The following is an 18,732-nucleotide window of genomic DNA, read 5'->3' as shown; positions in this document are numbered from 1 at the left end:
TGGATGATTGAACCCCCCCAAGATCCCGACGTGGCAACTGCGACCTGATACACTGGATGATCCGCCCTTCCGAACTGACCTAGGGGAGCGAATTACCCAGTATTTTGTGGATAATGAGGGTACTGCCTCGTCCAGGGCCGTAGAGTGGGACGCATGTAAAGTGGTGGTGAGGGGACACTGTAGAGGAAAATACGCCGGGGTGCGCAAGACGCTAATCGACGACCTAGACAAGGCTGAGCGCATTCTCCGAGAGGTAGAACAGGACCGACCGAACCGTCCTGAACTACAAGAGAAGGTGAGAGGAGCGCGGGAAGCGGTGGCGGTGGAGATGGAGCGCCTTCGTAGCTTTGATTACAAGGCATACCTCACGAAAACTCTAGCTGAGGGCGACAAAACGGGAACACTGCTGGCCTGGCTGGCGAACCCCAACCGGAATAGCCAGCCGATTTTAGCTTTAAAGGACGGTGAGAACCACATCCATACCACGCAATCTGCAATACTGCACTGCTTCAGATCGTACTACGAGAAGCTGTATAGTGCGGAGCTGAATGACCACACTGAAGCTCTGGATGTTTTTCTGACTGACCTGCAGCTGCCGCGGCTGGAGCAGGAAAAGGCAGACGCTTTAGGAAGCCCAAGTGCCTTGGCCAAAATTAGGGGAGCGGTGAAGCGTATGGCGCGTAATAAAACGCCAGGGATCGTCGGGTTGCCCATAGAGTTCTACGGGAAATACCTGGACCTATTGGCCCCGAGACTCCAAACGATCTATAATGAGGCCAAGGACGTGGGCAAACTCCCTCGATCGATGAGCGAAGCCATAATGGTACCATAATTGAAGCCACGTAGGGAAAGTGCGGATCCCGCATCTTACAGACCACTATCTATGCTGACCACCGACTACAAGATACTGAGCACTGTCCTGGCCACTAGGCTGATAGCCCATATGCAAAACTTGGTCCATAAGGACCAATCGGGTTTCATTCCCACGAGAAGCACCACGCACAATATCCGTAGATTACTTAGGTTGGTGGACACCCCGCCCTCCGGGGCACGATCCCCCCTAGTGTTGGCGGTCGACATTGAAAAGGCCTTTGACAGTCTAGAATGGCCCTATTTATACAAGGTGATGCATACATTCGGCCTTGGAGACGGCTACATACAGTGGACGAAGGTGCTCTACTCCTCAGCAAGAGCGAGAGTAAGAGTCGGGTCGTTGGTATCGGACCAATACGACGTGACTAGAGGAACCAGACAGGGTTGCGCACTGTCCCCCCTGCTATTTGCGCTTGCGGTGGAGCCTCTAGCGGCTCGGGCGAGAAGGGGGGAAAATTACACCGGGCTGCATCTCAGGGGAGAGCTGCATTACATCTCTCTCTACACAGACGACCTCCTCCTCTTTCTGGACAACGCTGGAGCAGCGGTGGAGGGTGCCGAGAGCCTATTGGAGCGTTTCGGCAATTTGTCGGGCCTGCGGGTGAATTGGTCTAAGACCTGCCTCTTCCCGCTGCGGAGAGGAGGAATGCCCTCCTCTTCGCCGGAATCTACGCTGGGAACCCCATTGCCTGAGCTACCTCGGGGTGCACGTCTATCACGACCCGACGGCTCTCCTCGACGGTAACATCGGCCGCTGCATCCGTTCATTGAAGGGCTGCATATCCTTCTGGGCCACCCTGCCGCTCTCAACGGCGGGCCGAGTTGCACTCCTGAAAATGATGGCGCTGCCACGTCTATTATATTTCTTCCGGACCCTCCCGGTGTGGATACCTAGAGCAATCTTCAAACAACTGAGCTCACTGTTGGTGTCCTTCTTGTGGGGAACGGGTAGACGCAGAGTAGCACTATCAACGCTGATCCGCCCTAAAGACGAGGGGGGCCTCGCTGTCCCAGACTTCGAGCTCTATTACTTGGCGGCTCAGATGCAATTCTTTACACAGGAGGTAGCGAGAGTGTACCGCGGCCCGGAGCAGGCGAGAGACCTAGGCACACCCCGCCATGTCCTAGCATATATCACGCTACAACAGAAGCTACTTCTACGGGAGCTCTCCCAGGAGGAGCGGACCCTTCGCCTGTGCTGGAACCGCTTGCAGAGGCGAACCGGACCTGGACACCGATATGCCCCGGAGATCCCGTTGGGCATGGTGACGGCGCTCCCGCATGGAGGTGACTGGTCGGGTCTGCATTTATGGGAAGAAGCGGGATTACAGATGATAGGTGATCTTTACGAAGATGGGATATTATCCCCGTACCAGACCTTACAGGAGCGATATGATCTTCCGAGGGGAGACTACTTACTGCACGCGGCGGTGGTGAGAGCCATACAGAAGCACTGGGTGGGGGGCCTAATAGAGCCTGAAACATCATTAGCATGCCAGTATACCATGATGTCGGCGGGGACGTTTAAGGCCTCAACGTGCCTTTATCGTAGAATGCACATGGAAACCCTACAGCCACTTACGCCACTTAAGACTAAATGGGAAGCGGATCTGCAATTAGACATCCCAGACACTGTATGGTCGCAGTTGGTGCGGAGGGCCAGAAAGAGCACTAGGAATGCGCGCTTTCAATTGATACACTTTTACATCATTCACCGCGCTTACCTCACCCCGAGTAAAATTGCAGTGTACTTCCACATGGCAGACGCTGCATGCCCGAGATGTAATCAGGAGAGGGCTGACCTGGTCCACATGTTACGGAGTTGCCCAAGATTACACGCCTATTGGGCGGACATAGAGGAAACCCTGAACGCAGTTACTGACAGGAACATCCATTATGATAGTGCAGTGTCCATCTTACACTGGTTTCCCCACACGAAAAAGAACACGCTGACAAGTAAATTTATCGATATGGGGTTACTCATAGCGAAGAGAGAGCTGACTAAGGGATGGAAATCGAAGACAGCACCGACACACAGAAGGTGGGTGAATGAATACCTGAAATGGGCGGCTGCGGAGAGCACGATCCGCTACCAGATGGCGCGCCGCAGATCTGATGACAGAGCACAAGAAGCAGCAACGAGGTGGGAAACACTAGTGCAGGCACTGAGGGACAGCACGTTAGAGGAGGATGAAGAGGAAGCGACACGAGATGAGACACCACAAGCAGGGACACACGTGCCGGCTGCTATTCCCTAGGACACACACATGCATTCAGAAGTATTGACTCCGTGGTCCCACACTATCAATACATATGTTCACACTGTGCACTGACTCAGACACTGGGAGGGAAGGGTGGGGGAGGGACCAAGATTACGGGCCACGGATGGCCAGGAACAGCAATCCAGGCTAGCAGGTAGGGGCGCCACATTTTAAGGTTGAAAAGCGGGGAGAAGAGCTCCTGCAGTACTGACAATGTTGTCGGGCTCGGCCCGAAGAATGTACGGTATTGGAAACTAGCGCCGCCCGACCTCCGGGATATGGGCTGATTGGCTGTGTTCAACATACTTGGATGACATTCAATATACGATGTTGCGCGGACCTATATAATATGCATTATGTCACTAGTTGTATTACATATTCCTGCAATAAAAATTATTTTAAAAACAAAAAATTAGAAGATTCGTAATAAAGGCAACATTTTCTCTTTCTAATCTGCTTATCTGAATACTGCAAAAACAGCAGAAAGGTGCGGAGCTATATTTTGCACAGATGTAGTCGTTGGTTGCATTACTAGACAATCCTATTTTTACTGACGATCGATCCATTTAAGTTGCATACAAATTTTTCTGTTGAAATGTGCAAATTATGCACCAGATGATGGATTATGTGGCAACTCCGGCAAATCTGCATTTACGTGAAAATAGCACAACAACTAATTCAGTGATTTTTATGCACATTTTCTGTTGTGTTTTTAGAATAAAACTTCAGGGTCCCTGTTTGGTTCACATGCTGCCAATGTTAAAGGATACTTGTTTCTGCCTACAGCCTACAATTTGACTAGATTTGAAGTGGCAGGGTGATCCTCTACAATGCAGATTTCTAAAATTGAAAATAAAAATCTAACCTACGCTTTGTGTCAGCTACGATGGGCAATAAAAGATTTTAAAAGGAGAGTACATAATCAGTGAAATCACAAGCCAGAGAAGCACAGGCAAAAAACACACACACACACATACTTGAGTTCTATCACCCCACATCCATGCTCTTCCTCAGACTAATACATACAAATTATTACTTGGCTGCAGTTCTCAATGTCAGTTTCCACATCTGTGGTTATGTTAATGTACCATCATCAAGACTTCTATTCACAGGGGATCATTTGCAGGGATTCTAAACATATTTCCAGTATAGGCTGACCACACTGCTGTTTTCTCCAGTATAGTCAAGAGCACAGTTTGTTGTCATTCAATTTAGTGGATGTTTTAGCACCCCAACTGTGCATTAGCACTAAATGCGTCCAAAACGGTCACTGCAATCTGAAGACAACGGTACTTCATTCCTTATTTTCAGTACATTTTCTGTGATATACCCCCTATGCAATTCTCAATGAAAGCGGTCAAATCTCAGTGCAGATTCAGTGGCAAAACTCACCATTTTACAGCCAAGTTTTGAACTTCACCATTCTTGTCTTCCAACAACTTCAAAATCATCTTTACGACCTTCCTCTCACTGTCATCATCCAACTTGATGGAATCCTTCTGCAGCTCAGTCATCAAATCATTTGTTGCCATGAACCTAAAGGGCAAATAATTAAATATGTTGTGATTTAAATTATAAATGCAATTAACAGTAGGTGTGGAAGAACAGGGAGCTGGAGACTAACAAACTAGAACATCTGAAGTGTTTCACATAGTTACCATGCCTTAATGCTTGAAGCATGGCTTCCCACCGTTAAATGAACATGATACACAAGTAGTACCTATTGAGTTTCATCCATCATCCTCTCTACATTAATAGCTAGCTGAAAGGTGGTTATTAAACTACAGATTCATCTTAAACAACACTCAATACTTGATGTAAAATAGAGCAGTGCATTGAAAATGCCTTAGTTAGCAGATGTGACCTTATTAGAGAAACTTGCTGGCAAAAGGAGATGTACAAGACAGGGGAAAAAGGATGTAAGGGGGGAGTTGGGTGAGTGGGGCCAACAGGTAAGATAGCAGGAGAATAAGCGGGAAGAGGCAAAGAGGGCCGCATGTTTGTGGGGGGATGGGCCAAGACGAGTCAAGAAAGGTGCCTTTATTGAAGAGGTGCTGAGAGCAAAAAAATGGGGTCGGATATTTTCTGCCGTTTTGTTTAAAGTGAACCAGTAATACCAGTTGTCACAAAGCTATACAGATATCAGGTAGTACAAAATTTGGGTGCAAAACGTACATGTCTATTTTTAACCTGGTACAAGCCTTGATGACTGCAGGCATTTCGACGGACCAGATGTACAAGTTATTTGCCTTCAGTAATGTCTCATCTGGTAAAGACAACTTCTGGCCACAGATTCCTTACTGACCCACCCATCCCAACCGCTCTGCACAGGACCCTAGTTTGGGCACACCAGTGTTAGAGCACATCATGGCTCTGTGCTTCTGGGGTGAAAAGTATCTAACGTCAGCACGCCAAAGTGAAAAATATCAATGATTAAACCTAGTTGTCTGGAGTTATCTGGATTGTGAAAGGTTTTGAGATGTTTAATTACTTAATGTGCAGGCTTAGGTTCCAGTTTGCTTTGCAGGGATGAGAATCTATCCAGATCCCCAGGGATTTTAGCCTCCTTGGCCAAGGTGGGAGAAAAACAATCACTGCCATGTTTTGTAAATCAGCCCTCGTTTATTTTAAAGTGCTGAGAGGGTCTGATAAGTAGGTATTCCATTTACTATTAGTCGACATCTAAGATAAAGCTTGGGAGATGCATTTTAAAAGGTGGAAAGTTCTTATGAATTGGTTATAATGAAACAAATCGGGGTTCCTTCACCATATTTATGGAAGGCATCCTCCTGTTTGTCATCAAGACTTTCAATGACTCAGTTGTGCCCAAAACTAAACCCCTGTCTCATCTCCCCATCAATCTCTCTCTTCCACGCCAGCAGCCCCAGGTCATGCTGTCCCAGCCAGTCTCTGAATATGTAAGAGTATGAAGTGTGTTGTGCCAGTGATGGTAGGGAGAGTGGTGAGCATTGTGAGAATATAGGGTGGACCTATCTGGGTGAGCAGCGTGCCTGTAACGGACAGGTGAGCGGTGTCTCTGTGAAAGTGCTGGTTTCAGTAATTACTTGGCATTGATATTCTGGAAATTGGAACTACCCTCTACTTATACAAATAGGTACTATCACCACAAAAATTGTATCTGGCCTTTTTTTGCCGCCATCCGAGGGGCGCCTCCTCTTGTCTCTCGCGCGCTGCCGCCCTGAGTCACTGCGCAGCTCGCCCGGCTTCAGCCGCCACCGTTTCCCGGTGTTAAGAACATCAACATGGCAGACCTAGACAACAAAGAGCAGGCTGAGCTTGACCAACAAGACATGGAAGACGTTGAGGAAGTCGAAGATGAAGAAACAGGTGAAGATGCAAACAGCAAAGCTCGTCAGCTGACTGTACAGATGATGCAAAATCCCCAGATTCTTGCAGCCCTTCAAGAACGGTTGGATGGTCTAGTAGGCACGTCAACAGGATACATAGAAAGCTTGCCTAAAGTAGTCAAAAGGCGTGTAAATGCCCTGAAGAATCTTCAAGTGAAATGTGCAAAGATCGAAGCTAAATTCTATGAAGAGGTTCACGAGTTGGAACGAAAATATGCTGCTCTTTATCAACCCTTATTTGACAAGCGTAGTGAAATAATCAATGCAGTTTACGAGCCCACAGAGGAAGAATGTGAATGGAAAGCAGATGAAGAGGAAGAACTTTCAGAAATGAAGGAGAAAGCGAAAATTGAAGAGGAAAAAAAAGATGAAGAGAAAGAGGATCCCAAGGGTATTCCAGAATTCTGGCTGACAGTGTTCAAAAACGTTGACCTGTTAAGTGACATGATTCAGGAACACGATGAACCCATTTTGAAACATTTAAAAGATATCAAAGTTAAATTCTCAGACGCTGGTCAACCCATGAGCTTCACACTAGAGTTTTACTTTGAATCAAACGAGTTCTTCACAAATGAAATCTTGACAAAATCCTACAAAATGAGGTCTGAGCCAGATGAATCTGATCCCTTTTCCTTTGATGGGCCAGAAATTATGGGCTGTACAGGGTGCCAAATAGACTGGAAGAAAGGAAAAAATGTAACTTTGAAAACTATCAAGAAGAAACAGAAGCATAAGGGGCGTGGCACAGTTAGAACGGTTACAAAGACTGTACCAAATGATTCATTCTTCAACTTCTTCACTCCTCCAGAAGTTCCAGAAAGTGGCGAACTGGATGACGATGCAGAAGCAATCCTTGCTGCAGATTTTGAAATTGGTCACTTTCTGAGAGAGCGTATTGTCCCACGATCGGTGTTGTACTTCACTGGTGAAGCTATAGAAGATGACGATGATTATGATGAAGAAGGCGAAGAAGCGGATGATGAGGAGGGTGAGGAGGAAGCTGATGAAGAAAATGATCCAGATTACGAGCCCAAGAAGGATCAGAATCCAGCAGAGTGCAAACAGCAGTGAAGCCGTGTGTAAATAAGTGGCCTTGAGGATTTACCTGCACTGTAATAGCCTACACAATTAGTTACTTGCAGCCTTATGTTTTTGTATTTCTTGGTAGAATCAAGTAAATGAATTTTTGTTAAAATATAAATAAAACATTTAAAGAAGTTACAAATGTAAGACTCCATTCTACTTAGCATTTTAAGGCTCATTTTCTTGCATATTTAAAATGCAGAAAATCCTGGCATGAATGTTAGTTCACTGCTCCATTGTTTGGTTCTTGTGAAGTCTTGTCATGTAGTTTTTGACTGCAGCCTTGGAGGGGTCATAAACTGTTTTCCAAGATTTATTTTAGAAAGTCATCTCCTCGAACCAACCAAAGTATTTCAGCCCAGTAGTTGGGGGTTTGTCTGCTTGCACTAGTTGTGCCTTTCCATTACATCTCTACAAATGCAGTACTCTGTGCTCACTAGGAGACAGTGCATTTTCAATTTGACTATTTACAAGACTAATGCTCCTGGCAAAAACGGATAACAGACAATGTCTAATGTTCATAACAGCTTGTTTGCAATGGGTTTTTGTATTTTATGTGACGGTGATCTACAAATAAAATCTAGTCACCTTATTAAGGTTATTGTTTACCACTGGGGTGTGAATAAAACCTAGTATTTTCAGAAAAAAAAAAAAAAAAAAATTGTATCTGGGGCACGGTGTCAGACTAAACATTACAAACACCGGCCAAGAATTGGGAGGGGAACGAATGTTAAATAAAATGCCACAGCCTAGTTAATATTACATTAGACCTATCAAACCACACCAGTGACATACTGCTCACATTAATATTTTAGAGGTTTCAGTGTGCAACAGGCATGACAAAATTGAAGTCACTCAACAAAGGTACAAATCTTAACTAACTAACTTCACTTTTGCCCATCATTGCTGAACTACCAGGGGTCCTCAATAGCGGAGCCAGTCACCCATGAGAAATTGCAAAACAGTTAGACATCGGCGCTTATCACAAGCTGGACAAGTCTGATGCTCCAGCAGCAACTATTGGACAATGATGTACAAGCAAAACGTTTTAAGTCTACAGCAGTTAAGAGTTTCTGAAAAGCAAAATAAGAGCACAGCACTTATAAGATAATGGCAAGGGAGACAACTTTGCTTCCAAAAACAAGGAAAGCACAGCAGCTTATTAGAAAAGTTTGTTTCCAAAACAGGATGTTTATGCACAAGGTCCTGATGAATAATAATGACTTTGATTTAGAGTTCATGCTGCCATAATCCTGTGGTTTCTTGAAGTGTGGCAAAGAAATACTATGTCCGATTCCATACCACCCACTTCACTAATCCTAGAAAAATAACAGGTTAATCTTGCTTTCTTTGATCTGAACTCATGAACTGCAAGCTGAACCATGTTGCTGCAGCAAAAACGTTTACCCGCTGAGCTTGGTCTACTTTCATATTTCCAAGATTGATAATTTGGTCTCCATCTATTATTTTTCTTAATTACTAAAGGATAGAATGTTTTGTTTACTAAAACTAAGCACAGGTGAATCACTATGATTTTTTTTAAAACGTTATGACAATTTCCATACAATAGGTTATATATCCACTCAAAATCGGAGATAAGGGACAACAATTAAAAAAAACACCAAATACTGTTACACCGGTTTGACAAATGTCCATGATACTTCGCAGACCTACTGTCCAGTTTCATTCTCGGATTACTGAAAGTTTTGCGGCGTTTCATCAAGAGGGTGCAAAGAAAAAGGGGGCCCAAAAAACAGGCATAAAATCCAATGCATTTTACATTGAATATCGTAGCGAAAACGGTCAGTCAGATTTTGACGGAATTTGGAAGGATTATATATAATATTGCGCAGAGGATTCTTTGTGGTACAGCAAGTAAATATGATAAGCATTTCATATGTTTTAAGAGGGTTTTTTTTATTAGCTGTAGTTGGGCCGCTGCAGTACGGCAGTACTTCAAGGTTACTGTTAGAAAGGCGACCCGGGGGAGGCAGAAGATGTCTGACTGACCACCCCTAGGTCCACCCCTCCGTCGAGAAGGAGCCGAGCGTTTACTGAGAGGCCTCCTGAATGAGGGTCCTCTCCTAGGATCGTACAGCAGAGTAATCACAACACTACAGATGGACACCACACAAGAGGTCAAGTTCTTAAGCTTTTATAGCTAGTAAAAGGTTGCGGGTTCTTAGTAGTATGTACAAGCAGATCGAGGGATCTGTAAAGTCTCGTAAAGGGGGGTAAGGTAGCGGGAGAGTCTTACTCTGGGCGGAGGACGGGATACCCTACGCACAGCTCTCAATCCTCGAGCCGGGGGGTTCCGAGAGGTCGAGCCGCGGCAGCGCCAGCAGGCTAACAGATGGTTCAGCAAGGTAGGCCGCGGCAGCGCCAGCAGGCTCTCAGATGGTTCAGCAAGGTAGGCCGCGGCAGCGCCACCAGGCTCTCAGATGGTTCAGCAAGGTAGGCCGCGGCAGCGCCAGCAGGCTCTTAGAGGTTTCAGCAAGGTAGGCCGCGGGGCAGCGCCAGCAGGCTCTCGGATGTTTCAGCAAGGTAGGCCGCGGCAGCGCCAGCAGGCTCTCGGAGGTTTCAGCAAGGTAGGCCGCGGCAGCGCCAGCAGGCTCTCAAATGTCTCAGCAAGGTAGGCCGCGGCAGCACCAGCAGGCTCTCAGATAGTCGTCGGGTTACGGATGAGTTCGTCTGGTGTCGGCCGTGACAGCGTCAGCAGGGCTTCCAGTCCAGGATACAACTGGCGTCCTACTCCGGGGCGGGCCCAGATATAGGACGGAGGTCCTTTGATGTCCGGACCCTCGCGCCTGGGGGCCAGAGGGGCCGAGATGATGGTGTCCAGACACCCAGCAGGGGGGTGGAGCCAGCGCCCAGGGAGGCCGGAGGGCGATCGATACCAGGCGTCCGGGGACGGCTGGAGGGCCATCGAAACTCCTCTCCCTCCGGATCTGTAGAGTGGCCACTCGACCACCTGGGTGGATCTTGGTGCCTCGATGTCTGGGCTTCGCTGGGGCCGAGGCCACGCGGTCGTGACGTGGTGGGCCCAAGATGGAGTCGGGTCCGGCCTCGTGCTTAGGTCGTGAGGGGCCTACGCTGGGGCCAGGCCGATGATGGGGGTCCGGGATGGTAGCCGGATCGGTGGTGTTGGGGCGTGCAGGGTCGGGCAGAATGGGCCGCCCGAGGTCCGGAGGAGGGCGGATGTCGTCCGGGGCCCGCCATGCGGGAGGGGTAGGACCACACCATGAGGCCGGGTCCAACAGTTACATAGCACTGACAAGTCATTAGCTGATTGGCTAATGACTGCCTTAAATTTTAAAATGGGAAAAAAAACTTAGCTCTGGCAGGATAGATACATTTGATTTACCTAGGAGGTAAACTTATTTGTAACCTCACTTGAAGAAGAATCATCCTTTGAAATTGATTCTTACGTATTCCATTAAACTAAGTACTTGATGGATTACTGTGCTACAGTCAAGAAAGGCACTGACACCAAAAATAGTTCTCAAAATAGTGTCTACTTATTCAAATGTACTTGACAGCAAAATGGCAACTGATTGAAATAGAATATGGCTCATCAACAGGTCTTCTGTACTATTAAGAATTGCTGGTACTTTAAATCAAACAAAAATGTTAAGAAAAACATGTGTACGCAGGTGAACAATAGGACCACAATGATGGACAATGCACTGTTACTATAGGCGACAAAAGATTGCGGTCTCCAGGTAAAAACACTAAATTACAATAGACCTGCTTATATGGTGCACAAATAAATTGCATGCAGCTATAACTATCGCGTTGGTCTATAACAATATTTAGATTCTGTGTTCTTTCTTCTTGTTTTACGTTAGTCCTAGGTAGTATAGGTCGAAGCGTTTTACGGCCTCTTCAGGACTTTGCAGAACGAATGCCACCCATGCATCTAGTTGATATAACAAAGCTATCTGTTTGGTGGGTTACTGCTACAAAGTCAAAATCAAGGCTTTGCTGTCTGCACCTTCTAAAGTGGGCAGCGGGATCTTGGCTTCTTGACTGTAAACGCTCACAGTTAAATGCGTTGTTTGAAGGGCCAGGGACCAGGTGTCCCAGGGGCGTGCCGGCTAATATAGTATTTCCTTGTCAAAATACCTTGTCAAATCCAAAACAAGCATTTACAATGCAACGGTCTCGCCTTTGCAAAAGTTAGAGCTATTGGCATTGTAGATGGCAATTATTTTATTAATGTGTTGGATTTGAAAACGGATAAATAAATGGCATTGTCATTTACAATGCCAATAGCGTAATCTCTCGCAAATGTGAGACCTATTGCATTTGCACCCACACACAGAGAGCCACACACACAGAGCCACACACACACACGGATGTGGTGGATGTGGTGGTGGATATGGTGGTGGATGTGGCTGGGGTTGATGTGGTGGATGTGGCTGTGGTTGATGTGGTGGTGGATGTGGCTGTGGTTGATGTGGTGGTGGATGTGGCGGTGGTGGATGTGGTGGTGGTGGATGTGGTGGTGGTGGATGTGGTGGTGGTGGATGTGGTGGTGGTGGATGTGGTGGTGGTGGATGTGGTGGTGGTGGATGTGGATGTGGTGGTGGTATATGTGGTGTGTGTGTGGTGGTTCACATCACTTCTCATCTCTCAGTGTGAGGGTTCACATCACTCCTCATCTCTCACTGTGAGGGGTCACATAGCTCCCCCATCTCTCACTGCGAGGGTTCACACAGCTCCCCATCTTTCACTCAATAGGGTCTGAAGCTGTCCCCCAGGCAGAGCGTCTTCCAGAGACGGCCGCTGAGCCTCAAATCACGAACATGCAAAAGTAGCGAGAAGGGTAATTTAAACTGCGGTCTGGCATTTCACAATCAGCAGCACACCCGCACCTCAATTTGCAATTTAATTTGATATTCAAAGCCTGCCTCCGCTGGGGCAGACGTGGTTGTAAGTGCTGCTGTGAAGGATGACAGGCATGCATGCGCTCTCCCAATCAGGACGTCTTCACTACTCCTTTCACCTTATGGGAGCCGCGCAAACCCTTAACCCTACGTCTCCACTGCTCATGTCACGTTAACACACCACTTTTTATAATGAGACACAAGATTGCTGCTGCAGGGCCACTCTTTGACTATCGTATTGGGTGGAAGGTTTTAGGAAATTGGGCCCGCTGAATGTAGAACACTTGGTATCATACTCTGCCTAGCAATTCTGGGCACCCTCACTGGTCGTGCGCTATCCGCAATTAAATGAAAATCTTTCATGCAGGTGCTAATGTCCACTGGGAGCCGAACACATAACGACAATACCCATTTACAAATGTGAATGTACGGTCCGTGAACTAGACACGTTATATTCCCAAAGAAACATTCCTCACCTGTATAATAACAGGACTTAGGCTCGGCCGTGGAATAGTCTGGGGCAGAGCAGGAGTCACGTATTCTCTACCAATATGTGTGACTGTAATTACAATCAAAATCCCAATCAACTACATATCGCTCGTGCCTCCATCAACGTATACCGCCCTCTTATCCCAGTCACTTACTCAGTCTTTAGGCAATCAGTTCCATCATTATTCCGGTTCTATTTAATCGTTAAATCCGCTTTAATTGCCTGTAATGTCCAATTGATAAAATCAGTAATCTGCACTACCCATGAAACTGCGAATGAACACTACTATGCTGGCTTAGACATGCATGCACGTACCTCCTGTGTGCCCCAGCCGCGAATCCGGTGTCGTCCTTCACTCCTGAATGCTATTGCGGAAGTGTGTATACCGCGCATGCGTTATATGCACATGGACACATTTCAACTAGACCGTAAATTCAACTTCCGCATTGAGCGCTCGAACTCGGCGGAAACGGATACGGTGAACAATGTTAGCAAACATCTATACTTCACTCTTAATAATTCTGGATAGATATAACGTGAAATCACATCAAGCGACCACGTGGTCATATGCGTGCCTATCTACGGGTTGTCTGAAAAAGTAAGTGTCACACATCGTAATGCACCAAGAACAGTAGAAACGAAAGTGGAGAGACCCGACCAAGTTCCTGAGCCTCTGTTTAGTTCACTCAGTCTAGGAACTAGAATCCCCTAATACAGCCTTTTGTGTGGTTGCTCAGGATTACTGTTTGATACATGTGGTGGAGCCCTTGTGTGAACTGACGCTCAAAAATGTGGCGTCATTTAAAATATCACTTCCACAGTGTATGCAGCATACGGGGAAAAAGCGGATTCTGAGAAAACGTTCAAAAACGTGGGGTCGAATTGCGATCCGGTGACTGCAACCCACCCCTGCAAAACACATGTTGATAATGACCAAAACATGGCGAGACAAAAAAATAAATAAATAAATAAATCAATCAATCGCCGGAACGCCCACAAATCTGCTCGGGCAATGACTGACAGATCTCTCTTCCAATGGCTAGCCTCCATTTATGGAGCTAGCCAATGGAAGAGAGAGGCGGGACAAACCCCCGTACTGTCCAACATAGGATTTCGCCTGCGCGAACAGTGCTGCGCAGTGGACACCAGGCGAAACCTAAAAAGGAGGCTAGAAAACAGTCGATCAATGGTTTGGGTCGCAACCTAGGTCCGCAAACAGAGGAGACTCACTATGCTGTTAAAAATTAAAGGTAGCCATTTTGTTTTAACCACGAGTATGCCGGTCTTTTGTGTTACGCCTTGTAGTGTAGATATTAGATTTAGAATTATTCCAAATAAATCTTCAGCACCAGTGAATTTGACTTTGTGTCTGTTTTTCCAATCTGAGGGAATTGCACAAATACATATATATAAGATAAATGAGGAACTGGGCACCATGGGGCAGACTGAGGAGAAAACTAAATTACGCCAGAACATGACATTGAGATTAAAGGAGGAAGAAAACAAAATAAAGGAGAGAAAAACATAAATTTCATCTGGATAAAACCGATTACGAACTGGGTCAAATCTTGACCTTTGCGAAGAAATATGAGGCGCTAAGATCAAAGAAGAACAGTTAAACAACAGAATCAAGGGCAGGTATTATCAAGAACTGGAGGGCCTGCCTCAAGCGCCTCACAGTCAGACCTCAGTTCTGCCCCCGACAGCGAATCAGACCATGATATACGGAAGAGCCAGCCAAGACAGAAACACACTTTGGACGATGAACTGGGTTTTTTTATGCGACAACAGGAGGCAAACCCTCCTGCCGAGAGCAAACAAAAAAGCAATTATGTACAAGCAAAAACCGCGAACGTGGACAATGAAGGAAGGCAAATAGATGCAGAACAAAATCAAAGGAAACTGGCAGGTTGGTGGAGAGGCAAGTAATGGAAGCCAGGAGCAACAGAACAATAATGAACCTGTCTAACGTAATATTAAGCGACAAGGAGAAACAAATCTTGAGCTTGGGCCGCTCATACTGCCCCACAAGAAAATGTATTGATTTTAAAACCAGATTGGATGTCTTTAAAAGTGTAAAAAAGTCAAAACCTAAAAATTTCCATGCCCTCCACAGTAGAGATGGGAATCTGTAAAAAGAGAACTAAATGGGAACAACAAAGACCAATGTGAGAACCAATTCTGCACAATCAGATGCTTCCTTCCTTCAAGAAATGCAGGGATTATGGGAAAACAACGAAACAGCCAATAATGACAGAAATGTTGACTCCAACGTACATATGCCCATATTCAATCAATCTAGACACCTCGAAAAAAGAGAGGCCGTGAGCCTTGGCCACGCAACACCCTTCAAAGCAAAGTCCACATTCAATCCTATCATGACCCGTGATTCCACAGATATTTTCATGAACGTGTAGTGGAACATAAAAAACAACATAACTAGAAACAACCGACTGCAGTACAACAAACAAAATCATGAATATGAACTCCTCCTGAAAAGACTGAAAGAAAAACAACAACATTGTCATTTGCAATTTGGACAAGGGTGGTAACATTGTCCTTATGTCTAAAGATGATTACACCAAGGAGGCGACAACTAAAGGACAACACATGTTATACCAAAAGTAGTGTTGCTGAATCGAAAACTATGTAGACAACTTTTTATACCAAATTAATGACATGGAAAAACAACAAATTGATAACCGCTCAGGAGCACTCATTTTAGAAAAATTTTCACCCAGTGGTACCCACTATATATTTAATCCCAAAAGTTCATAAAGATCCACAGAAGCCGCCTGGTAGACCAATAATATCAGCCAGGAACAGTCTACTCGAGCATGCATCACAATATGTGGATTTTTTCCTCCAAGATTTAGTCAAAGTCTTGCCATCATATGTGTGCGACACCAGTGACTTTTTAAGGAAACTAAAGGATTTTATATGGAAACAAAACTATCCGTTTATAGCACTGGATGGGTGTTCGCTGTACACCAGCATCAGACATATGGATGGCCTGAAAGCGTTAAGATTTTATCTGGAAAGGAAAGTGGAAAACACAGAAAATCAGACCAAGATGCGAACTGAGATGGTGTAATTCTCCCTAATGAAAAATATATTCATTATCAATAACTTGTTATACAGGCAGACCAGAGGTGTGGCCATGGGGCCAGCTTCTCTCCCAGCTGTGCATTTTAGCACATGGGCTGGTGGGAGGAGCTGGTCCTCTTGACCCAACACAAACAGGTTATGACAACGAAGGACAAAGTATGGTTACGATTTATCAAAGACCTATTTGAGAAATGGGATGGCGACGTCAATGAATCTAATGATTTTATAACAGCTATAAATGCCAATGATTTAAATCTACACTTCACAGCTAATATTAGTGCAACAGAAGTGAGTTTTCTAGATACCAAGGTGTATATAGCAAACAGCAAGATTGAAACCAAACTATCCAGCAAAGAAACCACAGGAAACTCCAAGTTGCATGCAAGTCTTTCTCATGCGAGGAAACTTGTAAATAGTATCCCCTATGGGAAGATGCTGCGTTTGAGGTGCATTCACAGCAATGACAATGACCTAAGGGAAGCGCAAATAGCCAGCAGGGTGTGATTCCTAGACAGAGGATACTCCATAAAGGTTATAGACAATGCCATCTTAAAATCTATGCGCCAGGAAAGATATGAGGTACTGGCAGCAAAAAACTTCAATCGGGAAAATCCTACCCAGCAGCCGGGAAATAGTGATGTGAGGACTATGAAAGAATTTAGAATCATCCTACAGTATATTCAACAACATAAACAGCTCCAATCAATCATAGCTCGCAATTGGCCAATGGTGTTAAGTGACCCTAGGGTCTATCTATGCGGGATGAGTTAGTTAGAACAAGTCCCGAGGTCATTGAGACTACCACTTGGTTGCAGACGCATAAAGGATTCTTCAGGTGTAAAACCTGTAAGGCGTGCCAACAATGGGAAAATAGGACTGGTTATGCAACACCGTTCAGTGCCAGAAGCATACAAAATAAGTAAACTTCTTACATGTAAGACAGAATATGCAGTATACGTTTTAATCTGCCCATGTAACCTACAGTACATAGGTAGCACCAAATTACAGGGGCATAAAAGAATTTTACAACATTTACGGGCGATTAATAATGAAGACAATACCTACCCTGTAGCACGTCATTTCAGAAGCAAACAAGAATCCAAAAGTCTAGACCTAAGGTATTATGTGATAAACTCAGTACCACCTAATAGAGGAGGGAATAGGGAACAAAGAGTGCAGCAATTGGAAACCAGGTATATTTTAGAGCTGAATACCAAACAACCGGCTGGGCTGAATGTTACAGGACCTTTTTACATGTCTTTAATCCTTAGAGCAATTCACATATATTGTTATCTTCCATGTCAAATGAGTAGTTTTAGGAGACTTTGTAACAATGTTTTATCCAATATTTATTGACATTTTATCGTTATACAAATATGTTTTAAATCTAGTAATTTACTATGATTTTAGATATTTATATCATTAATATTTAACATATGCATGCATTGATATTTGTCAGCTATTTATTGAAGACACTGAGTTAATCCATCATAGACCATAGGTAGCAAGTTTGCACATATATTTTGCATGTTTTGCACATCAGATTGCACAGATGTGTGCACAATTTTAGATGCAAATACCTGCCTTAAAATTAAGGAATCAAACGCAGATATTAGCATGGGTATTAAAACCGGTAGAAACATCTAGATGGATTGCAAGTTATTATATCTCAGCCCGGGCATAGATTTAGCCCTCTAGCAACATGAGTCAGCAAAACACAAGAAACAAACAAAACGGAAACTTATGTCTACGTAGGTCACATATATATTTATTTATTCATGGAGTATCCCGGTACCAAAAAATAAATATGCCGAAAAAAGGATACAGAGGAGCGCGTTAATTACAAAACATGACAGTGCTACTTAAAATTAAATGTCGTAGCCAGTACAGTGCTACAAAAATAGAGGAACATAGAAATAGCAATGGTAACCTTGCAAAATAATTGTCCTACCGCAGTAGTACAGCGCAACTTCCTATTTATACATAAAAATGATCAGCAATCTCAAATATTTTGCAAAACCTGTTAACTATTTAGCAAAGTGTTATTAGGCAGGGCAAAAATACTAAACCATTTGCTTCCTTATAACTGAATTTTTACAAAAACACAAGGGAACCCAAAAGGTATGCCATAGGGACCTTGGGCAGTATCATATTACACAAAACAGTGGGCCCTATTAATGAACACAATAATATGAAAAAACAATAATCATACACTTAATAAGTGATATGTCTTTTGTCCAGCCGGACAAGAAATTTATTTTTGTTCAGAAGAATTTTTTGGAAATGTGAGAACCATTAGATGTCAAGCGGGCACAGCTGTGACCCTTAACATACAAGACAAGACAACGGAAATGGTGGCCAAAAGGGCAAAGCAAAAATACGTCTGTGTACTTTTAGTCAGTGTTACAGACTTGAATTGTTTACAACACACCACTGCATTTATCAATATTTCAATCATATATTGCATATGGGGGTTTTTTGGTCGACGACGTTTCGATGCCGTTTTACATTTAGGGCATCATCATCAGGACGAGGAATAACTTCAATGTTGTCTTGAGCATTAATTACACTATGCCTTTTGTCACATTAGTGCGTGGTTTCCTCGTGGGCAGAATTCTGCGTGCAGCGTATCATAGTTTCAGTATTGTTCCATGACGGAG

General features: G+C 44.7%; 2 protein-coding genes across 2 annotated transcripts in view; one reads left to right on the top strand and one right to left on the bottom strand.

The window, feature by feature from the left end:
- CAND1 (cullin associated and neddylation dissociated 1) overlaps positions 1-18,732 on the bottom strand; it is a 393,750-nt gene that overhangs the window by 359,607 nt on the left and 15,411 nt on the right. The window contains exon 2 of the mRNA XM_078676454.1: positions 4,527-4,670. Within this exon, the coding sequence (XP_078532580.1) occupies positions 4,527-4,670 (144 nt within the window). The remainder of the gene's footprint in view (positions 1-4,526; positions 4,671-18,732) is intronic.
- LOC144818738 (nucleosome assembly protein 1-like 1-A) lies at positions 6,282-8,177 on the top strand. The gene has a single exon (XM_078676440.1). It carries the CDS (start codon positions 6,398-6,400, stop codon positions 7,571-7,573), a length of 1,176 nt encoding a protein of 391 aa, XP_078532566.1. The 5' UTR covers positions 6,282-6,397; the 3' UTR covers positions 7,574-8,177.

The sequence above is a fragment of the Lissotriton helveticus genome, chromosome 1_1, assembly GCF_964261635.1.
Source record: "Lissotriton helveticus chromosome 1_1, aLisHel1.1, whole genome shotgun sequence".
Classification (NCBI taxonomy): domain Eukaryota; kingdom Metazoa; phylum Chordata; class Amphibia; order Caudata; family Salamandridae; genus Lissotriton; species Lissotriton helveticus.
The sequence above is the reverse complement of the archived record's forward strand: the minus strand, read 5'-3'. Positions and strand labels throughout refer to the sequence as shown.

Coding starts and splice junctions, on each gene's coding strand:
- LOC144818738 (XM_078676440.1), top strand. CDS start 6,398: ATGGCAGACCTAGACAACAAAGAGCAGGCTGAGCTTGACCAACAAGAC.